The 19,733-nt window shown below is 42.4% G+C and overlaps 2 protein-coding genes across 2 annotated transcripts; both read left to right on the top strand.

Annotated features, from left to right (window-relative positions):
- The first annotated feature begins 1,358 nt into the window (after positions 1-1,358).
- LOC143845863 (uncharacterized) lies at positions 1,359-5,113 on the top strand. Its single transcript, XM_077354268.1, has 2 exons — positions 1,359-4,748; positions 4,873-5,113. Exons 1-2 carry the CDS (start codon positions 1,617-1,619, stop codon positions 4,879-4,881), a joined length of 3,141 nt encoding a protein of 1,046 aa, XP_077210383.1. The 5' UTR covers positions 1,359-1,616; the 3' UTR covers positions 4,882-5,113.
- Positions 5,114-6,434: 1,321 nt separating this feature from the next.
- Positions 6,435-9,715, top strand: LOC143892003 (uncharacterized). The gene is made up of 3 exons (XM_077396482.1): positions 6,435-6,949; positions 7,178-7,538; positions 9,533-9,715. Exons 1-3 carry the CDS (start codon positions 6,435-6,437, stop codon positions 9,713-9,715), a joined length of 1,059 nt encoding a protein of 352 aa, XP_077252597.1.
- Positions 9,716-19,733: the final 10,018 nt, after the last annotated feature.

Below are 19,733 nucleotides of genomic sequence, written 5' to 3'. Positions count from 1 at the left end.
AAAATTTGGTGTCGCCGATTGTATCCTCCCCTTATAATTGATCATCAAGTTTATCCTTATCATTTGTTTATGGATATCTCCATTCTCTCTGATTTTGTCGTTGTATGAGTGTTAGGTTTGATCATGGCGAACAACGTGTTGAAGAGTTGGATAAAGGAGACTATTAAAACTCTTCCGTGTGAGCATTCAAAGCGGAGCATGGCCGAGAAGTTTATTAGTGCATTCAATCATTTGAGCATACTCGGCATAGACTGGAAGTTTCTCCAAGCAGCTGCCAATCTTTGGGATCCTACTCTTCATGTCTTTAGATTCGGTTCATTTGAATTTTGTCCTATCTTTGAAGATTGGTGCGTCTTATTGGAGCTCCCATCGGAAGGACTCTGGGTCCAACCTCTGAGTCCAGATGACCCTCATTCCATTTTCTGCAAGTTGTTCAAAAATACCACGGTTGACGCTCTGTCATATTTTACAGACACAGGTGTGCGAGTTCAAGACCTCATCAAACTTTTTTCTAAAAATATCGACCCTGTCGACTCCCGTTTTCAGAGTTGTCGGCGCAGCGCCTTGATTTTCGGCGTCTTCGCGCGTTATGTCATTCGTGGAGATTCTTATAATGCTCCTTTGGCCTTGTTAGCTGTGGTGGATCAAATCAATGAGGGAAGGAATCCTGTTCCCACCATACTAGCAGAAACTTTCTCCGGACTGGACCTTATTGCTCGTCAGGAGGTTCATGATAATTTCTTTGGGTGTGTCAAACTGCTTTATTTGTGGCTTTGTGAAAAACTCACCATCCTTCGGCCGCAGAGCTCCCTTCAGTACACCCTCAAGGATCACCTTTCGTGGCAACCAATGGCCAATAAACCCCAATCCATTGATGAGTGGCATAATTGGTTGCAGCACGTGGAGAGTGATCAATTTCATTTGGTGAGTCACTCATGCTTGCACGTTATCACTAGCACCCACCCATATCCCTTTGTGTATCTTATGGGTTTGGAAAAGTCAACCTTTTATGCACCAACCCGTTTGCTTCATCAGATCACGGGACGCCCATGTTCTCCCGGAACTGTAGCGCCTCCTCCTTGCGAAAAGCTATCCCCTGATCTTATCAATACCATTGTGGCTGCTTGGAGAAACAAGGTCGTAGAGAGGAGATTTGGCTTAATATCTAAGGTCCGATGTGGGGAATTAACAGGAAAGCTCGTGGGCAAGAGAGCTCGGATCGAAGAGCTTTGAAGATTCCTTTTCATAAAATTGTCATTTTAATTTCTTCAAATTTCATTGTAAATGGTTACTTTCATCCAATTGTTAACGAAGACTAATGTTTTGATTGTAACTACATTTTGACTATTGATCAATGGAATAGCATTTATGTCTTTCTCTTATCTTATTTGGTACAGAGTACTTTATCTCAATGTTTATCGTTTTAATGTAGTATGTTAATTTCCAATTCAGGATTCTAAAATCGAGCAAACATCGCTCCCTCAGGTGTCAGTCAACCTGCGTGGTCTAGACAGTCAACCACGTCTAGACTCATTCGTCAATTCGAACCGCTAACCTTACCTGAACAATCTGCATCCTCTTTATCTGAATCATCTGAATCCCTAGAATCTGTCCAGATGGCTGAACCCAATGATGCGCTAACTAAAATTCAAGAGATGATGGTGAATCTTACCCGGGATATGGCCTTTATGAAAGAAGAGATGGCCCAAATGAAAGCCCAGTCTAATGAAAAGGTCTCTACTTCTAGAGCACCTGCAGTTCAACCCCCTCCCGGTATACCGGCAAATCCGAGCCCTGCAAATTTGAACCACCCTTTCATTTCACCAGTAGACGTCGACCTAGAAGAAGGGCAGTACGCTGCAGAATATTGCATTCCAAATGTGGCCCAGTATAATAAGGAAAAACAGGTAGCTGATCAATTGGAGAAGCTGACAAAAGAAATGGAAAGCTTGAAGCATCAAGGCCCAAAGCAGTTCGATATATCTGAGCTGATAATGTCTCCGGGAGTCACCTTGCCCCCTAAATTCAAAACCCCCGATTATGACAAATATGATGGGACTGGATGTCCCCGGAATCATATGAGGTGGTTTATTGAGATGTCGCAGCAGTGTGGGCTATCTCCTGAGCAAATGGCCAGGGTCTTTCCAATGTCTCTTACTGGGGTGGCGAAGAAGTGGTTTCTGCGTCGTAAACCTGAAGAGGTGCAGACCTTACAAAGCATCTCCAACAAATTTGTAGAGCAGTTTTCTATGGAAGAAGGGATAGAGGTTACCAAGAGGGATCTCAAACAGTTAAAGCAAGGTCCTCTGGAGACCTTTACCTTTTTCATCCGTCGTTGGCGTCGAAAGTCTGCCCAGCTGAGCGAGAGGCTATCAGAAGAAGATCAGATCAAGTTGGTGATCAAGGGTTTGTCGCCGCAGTATTTTCATTTTATGTCCCCTCAGCATTACACCGATTTTGACCATCTGATTAAGACTGGGACGAGGACTGAGGATGCAATAGCTAAGGGTCTGAGGGCCAGACTTCCATCAGACATCAAGGAAGGAAAGAGACCCGTGGTCGTACAGAAAGAAGTTGACCACGTAAACCATGTTCGCCCAGCGGCCAGGACTGTAACAGAGGTGGCGAGACCAGCGCCAGCCCCGGTAGAGCAGAAACCTCAGAGGCACTTTGATCCCTTACCATACCCTTTACCTCTGATTCTGAAAAAATTGATAAGGGATAAGAAAATCAGACTACCTGATATTAGGCCAGTACCTAACCCGTTACCCCCATATTGGAGAGCAGACCAGTATTGTGAATACCACAGAAATTCGGGTCACCTCACTGAAAGATGTCTGGCCTTAAAGCATGCGCTCCAGACTATGTTAGAGAACGGAAAGCTTGAGGTGGAAAGGCCCAATGTAACGCGGAATCCCCTTCCCAATCATCGTGCAATTCCTCCTCCTGTAGCGAATGCCATTTTTGTCGAAGAGCCGGTTCTTGATCCATCCATTCTCATTTGCGCAATCACTCCTGATGAACCTTATATTCTAAGATTTGATCCTGAAGAGATCGAGGAGATGGAAAGGGAAAAGTCTTATGACCTCTGGAGGGGGAGCACCAGTTTGGCAGAGACATCCTCTCCATGCGTCCTTCGATGTGAGGATGTTGAGGCAGAAAAGGAAACGCCTTATGTTCTAAGGATGAGTGATTTTGAAGAAGAGGAGGCAATTGAAGCTCCGTATGTTCTGAGAATGGATGCAGATGATTTGCTTCTGTTAGAAGATCAGTGTGACGAGCTTCGTCACGTTACCAGGGGTGGCCGTGTGTTCAAGCCCGCGGAATTGAGAGCAGAAAACCCCGCAGAAGCAGTGAGAGCAGCCGAGAATCAGGGGCAGAGTAGGCCGAGTGCAGATGAAGAAGAAGATAATCTGTTGAAGCAGTTGAAGAAGACCCAAGCAAACGTTTCTATTTGGGGCCTACTTATGTCTTCGTCTAAGCACAGGAAGGTTGTACTCAAAGAGTTGAATGCTGCTCAGGTGCCAACTGAGATCACTCCCGATGAGTTGGTAAGCCTAGTCGCTGTAACTAGGGCTTCCAAGGTGATATCTTTCGCAGACGATGATTTACCTCCTGAAGGGAGTGACCATGCTCGTTCACTCAAAATTACCGTGATCTGCAACAAGAAAAGGGTACCTGAAGTACTAGTCGACAATGGGTCCGCTCTGAATATTTGTCCACTGAGTACTGCGGCGACTTTGGGCTTTGGACCTGGAGATTTTATTCCCTCAGAGCAGGGTATATTAGCATATGATGGCACCCGGCGAGATGTCATCGGAACCCTGGCCACTGAAATTCAGATTGGGGGAGAAGACTTTGACATAGAATTCCAGGTTTTAGATATTAAAGCTTCTTTCTTGTTGTTATTGGGTCGACCTTGGCTGCATAAGGTCGGAGTTATCCCTTCTACCCTTCATCAAAAGTTGAAGTTTGTTCATAACGGCAGGGTAGTGACTGTGAAGGGTGACCCAGATTTAGAAATTGGACAGATTTCGCAGGAGCTCGTAGTTGGGAAAGAAGCCGATGTCAGCTTGACAGGTTTTTCACTAGAGGTGTCGGTCATATCCATGAAAGAAGCCATGGGCGAAGAAGTTTTCTTCTTGACTAGCACCAACTCGAATGTGGTCAGGATGATCCGTAAACAGGGTTATATTCCAGGCGCAGGGCTGGGCAAATATCATCAAGGCCCTACTGAGTGGCCTGTGCTCAGAACTTTCAATGGTCTCTTTGGCCTGGGATATGAGCCGACCAAGCAGGAGGTCAAGGAAATGAAAAGATACATGCTGAAATGGGCCGAGTGCCGCCGCCGGGGTTTAGAATTGCCTATGGGGCCAATCAGTCTGATCAGAAATGGCATTTTCAGAAAAGAGGGGGCAGATTTTCCATTTTGCGGGTTTGCTGAGCCGTGGACTGATGATGTGACAGGGCAGAGGTTTCCAGGTTTCGAAATTTTCTTTAACCTAGAGTTATCAGAAGCGCCAATGAGTGCGCAGATTACTGAGGCAGCACCGAAAACTGATTGGGCCGATGTTTTAGAGCCGGGCTGTCTGAATGGCATGTTTCAGATTGAATATCCAGTGGCAGCAGTGGTTGGCAGTGAGACCGAAGCGTCAGAGGTGGCAGTGATAGGCAGAGATGCATTCATTCTGAACCCCGCAGAGTTAATCACCCCAGCCGAGGGACCCTTGACCAACTGGACCTCCCAGGTTTTACCTCGAGTAGTCTTTCAGTATAGTCCCGTTTCCTCAAAAGAGTCAGTAGTGTCTAAGTATACGTCTACTTCCCAGTCTGATATTGAGTTTGTTTATTCTAACGATTCTTTTGATGCAGGTACTGTAGAAGTTGGATCTGGTTCCGGAGTCGGTGACAAGTCTCTTTCTAATAAGGTCGAGTCCAAGAGTACTTTAGATGATGAGTTTATTTCTTCAACTGCACATATGCCAGAGTTGGCTGAGTTCAATGTTGAGTTGTCTGTTGAGTCTGTGAATACATCGTTAGAGTCCAATACAATGCCTGCTGTGGGCTATTCCATTCTTGATGTAACCAATACTATGAATGAAATGAAAGACTCTTTTACATACATTCCTGTTTCTGTTTCTCCTGTTTCCATTTCAAGTACTGAATCTGCTCTTAAGACTGATAATATTAATAATGATAATCAAGATTCCTCCTCTGACGAGGATGCCGACGAAACTCCCCTTGAAATCAAACATATGATTCAACAAGAGGAGAGTCGCCGAGCAAGACCGCTCGAAGAGGAAATTGAAATTGTAAATATTGGTGACGAAACCTTAATTCGGGAAATTCGAATTGGCAAAACTTTATCTCCCGAAGAGCGTGAGGAATTAATCACTTTACTTAAGGAGTTCAAGGAGGTTTTTGCTTGGTCTTATGATGACATGCCGGGATTGAGCGAAGACATTGTCCAGCATCGGTTGCCTTTAATCCCTGGCGCGAAGCCAAAGAAGCAAAAACTCCGAAAACTTAAAACAGAATGGGAGTTAAAAGTTCATGACGAAGTTAAAAAGCTATTAGAAGTAAAATTTATTCAAGTTGTTGAATATCCAGAATGGCTAGCGAATATAGTGCCGGTGCCCAAAAAGGACGGAAAGGTCAGGATGTGTGTGGACTTCAGGGACCTCAACAAGGCGAGTCCGAAAGATGATTTCCCGCTTCCGAACATTGATCTTCTGGTGGACAATACAGCTGGTCACGCTCTGTTATCTTTTATGGATGGGTTTTCGGGATACAATCAGATTAAGATGGCGCCGGAAGATATGATCAAGACAGCGTTTACTACTCAGTGGGGAACTTACTGTTACAGAGTAATGCCTTTTGGGTTGAAGAATGCAGGCGCTACTTATCAGAGGGCTGCGACTGCTCTTCTTCATGATATGATCCACAAAGAAGTCGAAGTCTATGTAGATGATATGATCGTCAAGGGAAAGACTCGGCCGGAGCATACTGTCTCTTTAAGAAAATTCTTTGAAAGAATCAGACAGTATCAGCTTCGTCTGAACCCTAGCAAGTGTGTATTCGGGGTTACTTCAGGAAAGCTACTGGGATTCATGGTGAGCGAAAGGGGAATTGAAGTAGATCCTCAGAAAATCAAAGCGATTCAGGAGATGGAACCGCCGAAGACCGAAAAGCAGATCCGAGGTTTTCTCGGAAAAGTTCAGTATCTGAGACGGTTTATAGCTCATCTAACTATGACCTGTGAGCCTATTTTCAAGCTTCTAAAGAAGAATTCATCGAAGAAATGGACCGAAGAATGCCAGGTGGCTTTTGAAAAAATCAAGCAGTGTTTGTCCTTACCTCCTGTTTTATCCCCTGTCATCCTGGGTCAGCCATTATTGTTGTATTTGTCCATCACGGATACGGCGATGGGTTGTATGCTTGCTCAGCAAGATTCAGGGTCTAAGAAGGAGAGGCCTGTATACTACATCAGCAAGAAGATGCTAGAATACGAAGTGAAGTATACAATCTTGGAGAAGACCTGTCTAGCATTAGTTTGGGCAACTCAGAGACTCAGACATTATTTGTTATCAAGCAAGGTACTTCTGCTTTCACGGATGGATCCGTTGAAGTATTTGTTTGAGAAGCCTGCTCTTACGGGAAGAACCGCAAGGTGGCTGTTATTGTTATCTGAGTTCGACATTACTTATGTCACTCAGAAATCTGTTAAAGGGCGGGTCATTGCAGAGCAGTTAGCTGATTCACCTGTGGAAGAGAACGCATTCCTGAAGGCTGAATTTCCTGATGAAGAGATTATGGATGTTGAAGAGGATACTCCAAATACAAGATGGGCAATGTATTTTGATGGTGCAGTCAATAACCAGGGTCAAGGAATAGGAGCAGTACTCGTATCCCCTCAGAAGGAGTATATTCCTATATCTATCAAGTTGCAGTTTGAGTGCACCAACAACATGGCGGAGTATGAAGCTTGTATTGCCGGACTGGAGGCAGCCTTAGCTTTACAGATTCAAGACATTGATGTGTTTGGAGATTCCATCTTGATCATTTACCAGACTAATGGAAAATGGAAGACTCGGGAAGATAGATTGATCCCGTATAATGCATATCTCGAATCTTTGGTCCAGAAGTTCAGGAGTATTACATTTACTCACTTGTACAGAACAAAGAATCATTTTGCTGATGCTTTGGCTACACTGGCTTCTATGTTAGACATTTCAGCAGCAATGGAGGTCCAGCCGCTTACAGTGCGATTGCAATGGGAACCATCGCATGTGAACGTTATCGAAATAGCAGCTAGGTGTCCAGATGGAAAGCCCTGGTATACAGACATCAGGAATCTCATATCCGGTGAAGGGCATCCACCTGGGGCTTCTGGGAAAGAGCGCAAAACCCTTCAGAAATTAGCTGCCAATTTTGTTATTTGTGGTGGTCAGTTATATCGCAGATCTTTTGATGGGATCCAGCTTTTGTGTGTTGATGAAGACAAAGCAGTTGAGCTTATCGAGCAGACCCATGAGGGAGTTTGTGGACCTCATATGAATGGGAAAATGTTGTCAAGAAAGATTTTGAGACTTGGATTCTATTGGCCCACAATGGAAGCAGACTGCTTCGCATTTGTGAAGAAATGCCATAAGTGTCAAGTCTATGCTAATCTTATTCATGTACCTCCTTCGGAGTTGCACTCCATGACTTCTCCATGGCCGTTTTCAGTATGGGGAATTGACATAATTGGGAAGGTTCATCCAAAGTCTTCGAGCGGGCATGAATACATTTTGGTCGCAATTGATTACTTTACGAAATGGATTGAAGCCGCTTCGTATGCTTCCATTACTTCGAATACAGTCGCAAAGTTCATCCGTGCCAACATTATTTGCAGATATGGAGTACCTCATGAGTTAATCTCGGATAATGGTTCTCACTTCAAGAAGGAAGTAGCGCACTTGTGTGTAGAGTTTAAAATAAAGCATCACAAGTCGTCTCCTTATAGGCCGCAGACGAATGGAGCCGTTGAAGCAGCAAACAAGAACATCAAGGTAATCATCAGTAAGATGACAGAGACTTACAAAGACTGGTCAAACAAGCTTCCTTATGCTTTGTGGGCTTACAGGACATCGATCAGATCTTCTACAGGTGTCACTCCGTATTCTTTAGTGTATGGAATGGAAGCAGTTTTGCCTGTTGAACTTAGAATTCCATCTCTAAGAGTGATGATAGAGGCAAGCTTGCCGGAATCTGAATGGGTGAAGGCCAGGCATCAGGAGCTGCAGATGATAGATGAGAAGAGGCTACGAGCTCTGTATCATATCCAGGGGTATCAAAGGCGGATTGAAAGGGCGTTCAATAAGAAGGTTCGTGTCCGAGATTTGACACCAGGGGATCTTGTCTTGAAGTCCTATAGGGCACCGGTATTTGATCCGAGAGGGAAGTTTCGTCCAAATTGGTCTGGTCCTTATATTGTCGATGAAGTCCTGCCGGGAAAAGCCGTAAGACTCCTCAATGAAAATGGAGAAAAATTAACAGAACCTACAAACCTGGATCAGTTAAAGAAATATTACGCCTAAAAACACTAGAAGGCCATCTTTGGACGACTTGAGCTTTTTAAGCCAATAGCCCAGATTTCAAAAATGAAAACCCTTTTTGCTAAACTCCTTTGAGCCAAAAGCAAAACCTCCTTATCAAACTTAAACCAGGGGCATCTTTTATGACTTTCGTCATAAAAGATATTAACCTCGAACTACGCGGGACCTGATTCCCATTTTCTTTGGGGATACGTAGGCAGTCTGGATAGTCCAGATTCGGTCTAATTGCTCAAAACTTACCAAATGTTATCCTGTTTGAACCCGAGCCTACCTAAAAGTCCTTCTGGTGTTATTGGCCCAGGTTTGTAAAAAAAAAAAAAAGAAAAAAAAAAGAAAAAAAAAAGGGAAAGAATGATGGAGTCTTGGACCCGCTAGACTGAAAACCCGCAAGGGCGGTTTAGGCAAAAGTTAGGGTCATTCACCCGCTAAGTTGAAAACCCGGAAGGGCGGCTTAGGCAAAAATCAGGGTGCTGAGCCTGCTGGATGGAAAAAGCTGCAAGGGCAGACAGTCCAGGCAAAAATTAAGGCGTGCGGTCCGCTGAATCGAAACCCTAAAAGGGGCAATTCAGTATGGCAGGGATTTCACGAAGGATGGCTTTTGAAAGCCGATTGTGCTTCCGTTTTGGGCATTACTTCAGAGTCTGAGTAAGCGCCAGCATAATTTCTTTCGATACTTCTTCAAGTTAAAGTGGTTAAAACTAAGTAATCCAAATGAGGTAATAACCATGACTGAAATACCGAAAAGAGGAATGAAACACTTTTAGATGCGGTATTCAAAAGATCCTAAGAGCGGTAGACTGTTACCACCTTAAACATTTATCAAATTAAGAAGCAGATTCAGTCTCTTTTAGAGTCTATGTTGTGCATTTATCAAAGTTTTCGTCAGTCATCTGTCAAAGTCTCGTTTATCGTGTGTCAGAATCTTTCATTGTCAGGTCAAAGTCAGGTCTTTAAGGTCAAGTTTAGCCTTTACTTCTCTTGAGGCTGGGGCGATAAACTTTAAAAGCAAGAAGTTGCATCTCCTGCGGACAGAGCCAAACAGAGCAGAGTTCAGAAGGGGCAATTTTTCAAGTTTATTCGGAATGTTATCACGAAGTGCAGGAGGAAGAATGCTTTGAGCAGAACCCTTTTTCCTGTATTTGTAAAAGCTTTGTAGCCTCAAGTATTTCTTTGAAATGAAAGCCTTCAGTTGAACCCTTGAGTTTGGCTCTCTTTTGAATCTTGTAATGGAAATAAAATCATACTAGGGGCATCTTTTATGACTTGGTTTCCCAAGTCATAAAAGACGTCGAACAAAACTTTAGAGTTGAGATGGCTATTCTTGTCAAATAAAGATAAGAAAAGCTCAAGCATCCCTTTTCGAGCTAAGCTCCTTGATCAGTTTTTTTCAAAAAAAAAAAAAAAATAAAAAAAATCCAATCATCGTTGGAATTTAAAATTGAGTTTTGTTTTTTTTCAAAATATAGGCGGGGTTTTGGTTTATTTGTTTAAAGGGGCCAATGCCCGCGAGATTTCATCGAATGCCTTTGAGTTATACCTGTGGTAAAGGTTATGATTTCCAGATCTATTCCAGCTGTGCTGTGTCTTAACTATCTTTCCTCCTCTCTGACCTCTAGGAGGTTAAGTTCGGAGTGACCTGATCGTCTTTTTCAGAATAAAAAGCTTGAGATATCATCCTCTCCGGTATTGAAAATTTGGGTCTTCTCAAATATTCTCTACCCGTCTTGTAATCCGGTATTGATAGTTTGAGTCTTCTCAAACATTCTCTACCCGTTTTGTATCCGGTATTGATAGTTTGAGTCTTCTCAAACATTCTCTACCCGTTTTATAATCCGGTATTGATAGTTTGAGTCTTCTCAAATATTCTTTACCCGTTTTGAATGATCTGGCTCTCGATTCCAGGATAAAAACTCGATGTATCCGGTATTGATAGTTTGAGTCTCCTCAAACATTCTCTACCCGTTTTGTATTCCGGTATTGAAAATTTGAGTCTTCTCAAATAATCTTTACCCGTTTCGAATGATCTGGCTCTCGATTCCAGGATAAAAACTCGATGTATCCGGTATTGATAGTTTGAGTCTTCTCAAACATTCTCTACCCGTTTTGTATCCGGTATTGATAGTTTGAGTCTTCTCAAACATTCTCTACCCGTTTTGTATCCGGTATTGATAGTTTGAGTCTTCTCAAACATTCTCTACCCGTTTTATAATCCGGTATTGATAGTTTGAGTCTTCTCAAATATTCTTTACCCGTTTTGAATGATCTGGCTCTCGATTCCAGGATAAAAACTCGATGTATCCGGTATTGATAGTTTGAGTCTCCTCAAACATTCTCTACCCGTTTTGTATTCCGGTATTGAAAATTTGAGTCTTCTCAAATAATCTTTACCCGTTTCGAATGATCTGGCTCTCGATTCCAGGATAAAAACTCGATGTATCCGGTATTGATAGTTTGAGTCTTCTCAAACATTCTCTACCCGTTTTGTATCCGGTATTGATAGTTTGAGTCTTCTCAAACATTCTCTACCCGTTTTGTATCCGGTATTGATAGTTTGAGTCTTCTCAAACATTCTCTACCCGTTTTATAATCCGGTATCGAAAGTTTGAGTCTTCTCAAATAATCTTTACCCGTTTTGAATGATCTGGCTCTCGATTCCAGGATAAAAACTCGATGTATCCGGTATTGATAGTTTGAGTCTTCTCAAATATTCTTTACCCGTTTTGAATGATCTGGCTCTCGATTCCAGGATAAAAACTCGATGTATCCGGTATTAATAGTTTGAGTCTCCTCAAACGTTCTCTACCCGTATTGTATTCCATATTGATAATTTGAGTCTTTTCAAATATTTTCCACTCGTCTTGTATTCCGGTTTTGATAGTTTGAGTTTTCTCAAACGTTCTCTGCCCGTCTTGTAGTCCGGTATTGAAAGTTTGAGTTTTCTCAAAATACTTATTTACCCGTTTTGGTAATTTCATAATCCGGTTTTGAGTCTTCTCAAGTATACTTTACTCGTTTTAGCACTCGATAATTAGCCAAGTGATTCTTGGTTTAAATTGTCAATCAAAATCTTCATTCTTCCATGCAAGCACCGAGTTAAGAGTCGGTGAGAGGTTATCTCCCTTTTGTTTTCAGTCTTTGAGTCTCGTAGTGTTATTCTGTTGTTTCACCCTTGTGAATACCATTTTAAAATCAAAACCCAAAAATTTGCTTTTTTCTTATTTTCGGGCCGGCCAAAATGTGTTGCCTTGTCAGCTTTGCCATTCGTGTGACAAGCACACTCTGCCAAAGAGGGGCATCTGTAGACACCCCATTTTGACCGTGCCCTGCACCTCCTTGTTTTGTGCATAACCTTTTCAAATCAGTGTGTGTGTGGACCCCAAAATACGCCTTAGGCTAGCTTAGGGTCCCACCAGGATCCCTGCAAAATTTCGTCGGAATCCGAGCTAATTTGCCCAGCGAGCAAACCTCAGAAAGTGTCGTGAGGCAAATTCAGAAGGGTGGCGATTTAGCCAGAAAAGGGGCTGTGCTGGAATCTGAAAAACCAGTTCAAATTAGCCGTTGAGGGCTGTCCAGGGGGATGTGTGGGTGCACAGATTAATGTATTACATAATCGAGGGGTGCATTATCCAGGAGCTGGGCATTTCTGTAAATAAGAAAGATTCCTTTCTTCTTTTGCAAGTAATCATTAGACCCTAATCCAGTTTAAGGGGGGGTTAAGGGTTATGATTAGTTGAGAGAGCATCTTAGGAAGCTTCCTTGGAAGCTTCCTAGGTTGTTAGGTTGTTAAAAAGCCCTCGATCCCAGCCCTCCATCCATAAAGGTGATTTGGAGGGTTGAGATCAAAAGAGAGAAGATATTTTGCAAAGATTTATCCCCCCTATTTCCTACCTGGACCACTAGCCCTGTATAGAAGAATACCAAAATACATGGATGGGGGCTGCCCAGGGAACAGCAGGGCTTTGAACAATATCATTTCCATTTTTCTCTCCCTGGCCACCCCCTTTGCTGTGTAAAAGAGGGGTCATTGAATACATTAGAGGGGTTGTCTGGGAAGAAATGGGGGGGGTCGGATTTATCACTACCCCTTCGTTACATAAGCCCGTCGAGTTAGGGTTAGGGAGATTGTTTTTTTTTTTCTTGACCAGAGAGCAGAGAAAGAGGAAAGCAGAAATCCCTAAAAATCCAAACCCATTCCCACCACCTAGCCACCATCCTTATCACCATTTGCAACCCCCAAATCCACCACCAAAACCCATTTTCCATCAAAACCCTCATCCACCGAGCTCCGACGAACCCACCGGAATCACCACCATCAAGCTCCACCATCGGCCTCCACCCGGGCAACCATCTCTCAACCATAGCCGCCGGCCAGCCACCAAACCTTCACCACCGTCGGCCGCCACCCCCATTCTCTCCTCCATCACCGTCGGCCACCACCCTCATTATCTCCTTCACCTCCATCGGCCGTACCTCCACCAAGCCTCTTCCACCGAAACCCACCGAAACCCTCTTCTCAACCACCATTCACCACCACCAACCGCACCACCCAAACCCAAAACCCATTTCGAAAAACCCAAAAAAAAAAAACCCACACCAGCCTCCTTCCCCTCTGCAACCCATTTCCATCTATCAGCAAAAAAAAAGAAAAAAAGAAAGAGAGAAACAGAGAGAGAGAGAGAGAGAGAGAGAGAGAGAGAGAGAGAAGAGAAGGGGTCGGCCATTGTTGGAGCTCCAATTCCGGCCAACCTCCGCCACTCCATGCTGGAATTTGGTGAACCCCCATCATTCCCATCCCCTGTACAAGCCACCTTGGCCTCTCCCCATCAAACCCATTCCTTGTTCTCCCTTACCATCAGATCCTGACCTCCATTGACACCATCTCAAACCCTTTTCTTCCATCAACCTGAACCCACTTGCTCTGGCAATTTTTTTTTTTTTTTTTTTGCATCTCTGAAAAAGAAGAAAGGGAAGGGTCGTAGTCCTTCTTGTTTCAGAGGAAATTCTGAGAAGGGAAATCAGCTCATCATTGAAATTAAGGTGATATCCAAAAATCCTTTGCATTATCTTGATTGATTCTTATTCACTAGATCATAGTGTTCTTGTGCTCATATGCTTATTCTTGAACTGTATTGCTTGTTTGGATAGCATTTTTGTAGGCCTCTTTACAATTTTGGGGTTTTAGAGGATTTCATTCGTTTTATGTGTTTTCTCTGATTATGGCTTTGCACAAATCATACTCCTGATCTGGGTTGCTTATGGTTCGGAGTCATTTATTTATTTTCGTAATCTGTGTGAATTGCCTTCGATCTTCGTTATCAAGTTAAGTGTATATCTTGTATAGTTTTTCCAGGTTAAAATATATATATAAAGTTAAATCCCTGTGAAGGTCTTTGTGTCCCATTGCTCTTGGTTGGCATTGAATTGTTTGAAAGTCAACTAGACAGCATCATTTAAGAATCCAAGAGTCAAATAGCAGGGTGCAGCTCTCTACATGTTTCTTCACCTGCATTTATTCACCATACTATATTCGTGTCAACTTTCCTTACATCTTGTGCCATTGCATTTATAAAAAAGAAGAAGAGGAGGGCTTCATTTCAGAGAAGATTTGTAGAGTTTTGTTACTATGAGTAAAATGTTCTCATACCTGAGTTGCGCATGTTTTGAAAAAGAAAAAGGAAAGACGCAATCATTTTCTATTGCCAGGACAATTCAAGTCTGTCCCCTTTCTCTGATTGGGTCTCAGTAGTCTCTTGTTATCATTGTTGAGGTTAATATTAGCGCAATTATGTTTAATGGCTCTTGACCTTTGTCAAAGCGTTACTCAGGTTTCTTGCTACTGTTCACTTTTGACATGAGCATTCACTATAGTAGCATGCTCCATCTTTCGATCTCCTGGACCCATGTTTCTTTTCATTTTTGATTCTACATTTGCAATCTCTCAACTCAATAGGTTATTGATTCTTCCTGCTTATCCTAACTCCTGATTTTTTTTGCCCCTCGGCAATTCTAGTGTAAGGAAAAGTGATAATGAAATTTCATCAAGGTTTCGACCTCATGAATTGTCCATTTAAATCTTGCTTTTGTAACAAAATGTATAAAAAAAAAAAATGATACCCAATGTTCATTGAATTGAGCGAGCTTTACCTGTCTGCCTCGTCCTATTCCTTTTTGGATCACAGGAGTTGCTCATAACTAATGTGATAAAGAGACAAGTTGAGTGGGGTGATTAGCTAGACATATGCATGCTGCATGCTGTTTCTTTTAATAGGCTTGTGAGAGCTTTCGGAAGTTGAAATAACATTCTGACAATTCTTCAATTACTTACTGTTTATTTTAAATTGTTTACTGCTTAGAAGTGTGGGAATTGGGGTAGATACAGCTAAATATATTTTAAATTGCTTGCTGCTTATTCAAATTTTCCTTGATTCTTTAGGTTGCTTGAGAAACTTTGAGTTCATATGACATAGACAGGTTTCTATAACAATGATGATATTGCTTAAGAATTTTTCATCTCTCTGATGCCATACATAATTGAAAGTTTGTTCTAGAATGATTTTATTGCAGGGGCGATGAAGGCGCTAGCCCAAGCCCATCCTTAGGGGACTTGCTCAGTCCAAGTAGCGTTCCCCTCATTTGTATAGTAGACTTGTTTAGTCTTTTAGATGCCTCTTAGATATTAGTAGCCCCATTCATTGAAAGGGCAATGATGAGGTTACTTGGAGCCCGTCTTTATGTTTTATGGCTCACCGCTTCACACTTGGATCTGCACAAGTTGATGTCCCATGTATGCACTGAAATTTTTAATAAATTGGAATTATCATAATCTTTTGATATTTTTTTATATATATTCTTCTCTTGTACTAATCTTTGAGTTAGGTTTTGAAGATGATAATAAATGGACTGCTCAGGTAAGACTCTCTTGAGGTTCATAAACTTGTCTTTTATTTAAATAAATTGTTTTAGGAAAGAAGGAGATCAGATGACTACTCTATTCGATATTATCGACATGAGTACTGTCTGATCTCAAGGCGGTTTGTAGGAATATTATCATGTGTATTATGATATCAGATGATTACTTTAGCATCATCTGATTTCATCCCCATATTGGGGTGGTGTTTGTGGTTGGGCATAGAAGTGTTTGATATTGTTTTCTTTTACTTTATTAGGCTATCCAGCGGCTGGTCTGGACTAATTAATGTTGTTTATCATTTTATGATTGCTATAGATTGTGTATTTCTTCTATTGAAAATTCTTCTTTGCTTAGCACTTGATTTATTTTTATAGGAATAAAATGGAATTTGCGATTATCTGGTAGCCTTTTCTTCTCTTTTTGATAGACTAACACAGTCTTATGGATTTCTGTTAAATTTCTTTAGATACTAGAATCCCCTCTCATTGCGAGGGCGATGAAGGCGCTAGCCCAAGCCCATCCTTAGGGGACTTGCTCAGTCCGAGTAGCATACCCCTCCTTTGTATATAGGAGACTTGTCCAGTCTCATTCTCTTGCTAAACCTCGTCCTTGTGTGTCGTTTGGTTTTGGGAGAACACCCTACTCGGCTTGGCAGCATACCCCTATCCTTATGGGTATTGGGTTGCACATTTGTTGCACCCTGCGGCTAGGTAGCTGTCCGGCCCGGCTGGGTGTTTCACCTTTGCCAAATATGCACAAGGTCTCTTATTCCTTTTAGACCCGCCCGGTCTCTTTCTCTTCCTAAACCTCCTCTTTGTGCGTCGTTTGGTTTTGGGAGAACACCCTACTCGGCTTGGCAGCATACCCCTATCCTTATGGGTATTGGGTTGCACATTTGTTGCACCCTGCGGCTAGGTAGCTGTCCGGCCCGGCTGGGTGTTTCACCTTTGCCAAATATGCACAAGGTCTCTTATTCCTTTTAGACCCGCCCGGTCTCTTTCTCTTCCTAAACCTCCTCTTTGTGCGTCGTTTGGTTTTGGGAGAACACCCTACTCGGCTTGGCAGCATACCCCTATCCTTATGGGTATTGGGTTGCACATTTGTTGCACCCTGCGGCTAGGTAGCTGTCCGGCCCGGCTGGGTGTTTCACCTTTGCCAAATATGCACAAGGTCTCTTATTCCTTTTAGACCCGCCCGGTCTCTTTCTCTTCCTAAACCTCCTCTTTGTGCGTCGTTTGGTTTTGGGAGAACACCTTACTCGGCTTGGCAGCATACCCCTATCCTTATGGGTATTGGGTTGCACATTTGTTGCACCCTGCGGCTAGGTAGCTGTCCGGCCCGGCTGGGTGTTTCACCTTTGCCAAATATGCACAAGGTCTCTTATTCCTTTTAGACCCGCCCGGTCTCTTTCTCTTCCTAAACCTCCTCTTTGTGCGTCGTTTGGTTTTGGGAGAACACCTTACTCGGCTTGGCAGCATACCCCTACCCTTATGGGTATTGGGTTGCACATTTGTTGCACCCTAGGGCTAGGTAGCTGTCCGGCCCGGTTGGGTGTTTTACCTTTGCCAAATATGCACAGGGTCTCTTATTCCTTTTTACGTCATTTGTGTCTCGGAGACAAGCCTTGTCTCCTGTAGAGAGTTTCTCCTTTAGGAGGCTTACCTAGCCTCATGTTAGAATAACCCTTCCTCCTGGCGAGTCTTTGACTTTTTTTTTACCCCTTTCTTGGTAGTGTTTTTAGTGAGTCTCTGACTCATTTGTGCTCTTCTCTTTTAGTGTGTTAGTTGGTAGTTCGCCTTTAGATTTGTTGTCATTCATCCTTGTTTGAGACTAACTCAGTCATATAGAGCCTTCCCTGCTTGGGATCTTAGATTGTTTTCTCTGTTCTTGGGGCACTATCTTTCTTGTTGTGGTTTGTCTCTTTGAGACGCCAGTTTCTTGTTGTGGATCGTCTCTTTGAGACCTTTGTTGCTTGTTTGGGGTTTCCCCTTTTTGCTTTAAGGCTTTGCCTTAGTTTATGGTATTACTTGCGTGTCCCCTTTAAGATTGAAAACATTTAAAGGTTTAGAGCATTGGAAAAGCTTTAAAATCCAAAAACATTAGAAATTTAAAACTCAAAAACATTTGAAAACTTTAAAAATATCAAAAACATTTGAAAATATACGAAAACCTTAAAAAAATCTGAAGTGTTGAGTGTTTATTTTAGAAGCGTAGTTTGAGAGTTCGTTCGAACTACGTTGGCTTGATCCTCTTCCACGAGGTACGTAGTGCAGCTTGGGATTCTTATCCCAGGTCCAGCCAAACTTTGTAAATAAATGCTTTAACCCATTTTCTTCAAAACCTTGTTTTCAGCAAAATCTTCCTCTAGAGTTAGGAGTCTATCCTAGATAGAGAGTTTTAGAGTTAGGGTTTTTGTCTTTGATATGTTGTGTGCTTGTTTGTGTTGTTTTAGAGTTAGGAGTTGTCTTTTGTTGTGTGCTTATTTGTGTTTGTTTTAGAGTTAGGGGTTTGTCCTAGCTAGGAGTGCCTCCGCCCGGTTAGTTGGCGATTCACATCGCCGACTGATGACTAGGTCTTGGATACGTTAGCAATCCTATTGTTTTCCTTAGGGCATGCAGCCTAGTTACACGTAGGTTATAGGATTCACCTGCATTAGCTTAAGGTTAACTTGCATTTAGTTAGGGCATATAGGGTGTCCTAAAATCTACAATTCACTGGAATTTAAATAATCGTTCAAGAAGCTTTAATAACTAGTCCGGTCTTTTAGATCGAGTCTAAGATAGAGGTCTAGGTGTCTTAGGCATCCTAGCTTAGAATAGACGCGAAGAACTACGTTGCCTTGATTCTCGTGGAGGCGGGGATACGTAGGCTTCTTTGGATGAACATCAGACCATCCGAGGACTCGGGCTAAATCATTTAGAGTCTTAGGATTTGTTGTGTTGTTATATTGCATATTTTGTTGTGTTTTCTTACTTTCTTGTGCAGACCTTATACCTGTAGTTGTGGCATGCATGTGTTCGTCCACCAGAACTTAGACACCAGTTAGGTATGTCACTCATAACCTAGCAATCATTAGGCGACACATCTTTTATTTTATTTTATGGGTGTTTATTATCTTTATCCTCAGGAAATGCATGCTTAGGTAGACGACTCCTGAGGATTGTTCCCATTTCACATGATTTTCGCCTAAAACTCTTCAAGGTTAATAATAAATGGCATAAGAGACCAAGTGTTCGCACTCGGGCGAATTGGGGGCGCTCTTCGGACCTTCTCCATTCGTCATCAGGCACGGACCTTTTGTATCTCTGGTTATCCATTGCAAACAGAGCATTTGTTTTGGTTCCATGGCGTGTCCATGGATGGCGACTCTGAGTTATTTTTCAGATACATCTTGGTTTCGAGCCCTGGCTCCTGATCAGGATGTATCTCTTTCTTTTTATATCGCCACTCATGCTATGCTGTGAGGGTGGCATCCGTTTCGAGAGTTCCTTGGCAGAGCTCTCTTCCGTTGTGGAGATCTTAGAGGATTGCAGGAGGGATCTCGTGTCCCTCGCCGCGCTCGTCCTCGGATCGGGTTCCACACCTTCTCACCTACCACCTTCTTCTCCCTCAAGACTTTTCTAACGTGGAAAACTCCATGGAAGGGTTTTGAAGGTTGCCATTTACAACAGGGTTTGGTAATCATGAGGGTTTATTCATGATAAACTTATCGAAGGAGTGTTACAAAATGCAAAGAAAATGAATTTTGGGCTTAAAACTGAATTTTGTTGTTTTCCCCATTTTCAAGATAAATCTATTTTCTTTGCATTTTTTTATTCTAAAACATTAAAATCAAGCTTCAATTTATGGTTGCCTGCATGACACTAAGATCACAATGTATATCCCTATTGTCCTTCGAATTTTTACTCAATTTGAAAATAAAAATCTTTGGAATTATCCCTATTCTACTGGCTTCCGTCGGAAGTCCGAACAAAACTTCAGACTTCCGAATGGAAGCCAGTATACATAACCAAAATATTGGTTTCATTCGGAAGTTCGAAGGTTTGTTCGGACTTCCGAAAAAAGACGGTCAAATTTTGTAGTTCGGTAATTGTCATATGTTAGTGCATCCTTTTGGTATTTTTTCGTAATTTTTCATTTAAAACTTAGCACTTCAGCCACAAATCCATAATGATTACTATTTTTTGCAATTATACTTTTGCTAGCCACCTTTGCACCCATATTAC

The sequence above is a fragment of the Tasmannia lanceolata genome, unplaced genomic scaffold (genome assembly GCF_043159265.1).
Source record: "Tasmannia lanceolata isolate RefF3 unplaced genomic scaffold, GAP_Taslan_0.1 ptg000015l, whole genome shotgun sequence".
Lineage (NCBI taxonomy): Eukaryota > Viridiplantae > Streptophyta > Magnoliopsida > Canellales > Winteraceae > Tasmannia > Tasmannia lanceolata.
Note: the sequence above shows the minus strand (reverse complement) of the source record. Positions and strands in the feature narration are given on the sequence as shown.

Excerpts from the sequence above, each read along its gene's own strand:
- LOC143845863 (XM_077354268.1), top strand. The coding sequence starts at position 1,617 with ATGGCTGAACCCAATGATGCGCTAACTAAAATTCAAGAGATGATGGTG.
- LOC143892003 (XM_077396482.1), top strand. The coding sequence starts at position 6,435 with ATGCTTGCTCAGCAAGATTCAGGGTCTAAGAAGGAGAGGCCTGTATAC. Across the intron at positions 6,950-7,177 it reads CCTATATCTATCAAGTTGCA|AACAAAGAATCATTTTGCTG; the intron begins GTTTGAGTGCAC and ends TCACTTGTACAG. Across the intron at positions 7,539-9,532 it reads TCGAGCAGACCCATGAGGGA|GTCAAAGTCAGGTCTTTAAG; the intron begins GTTTGTGGACCT and ends TTTCATTGTCAG.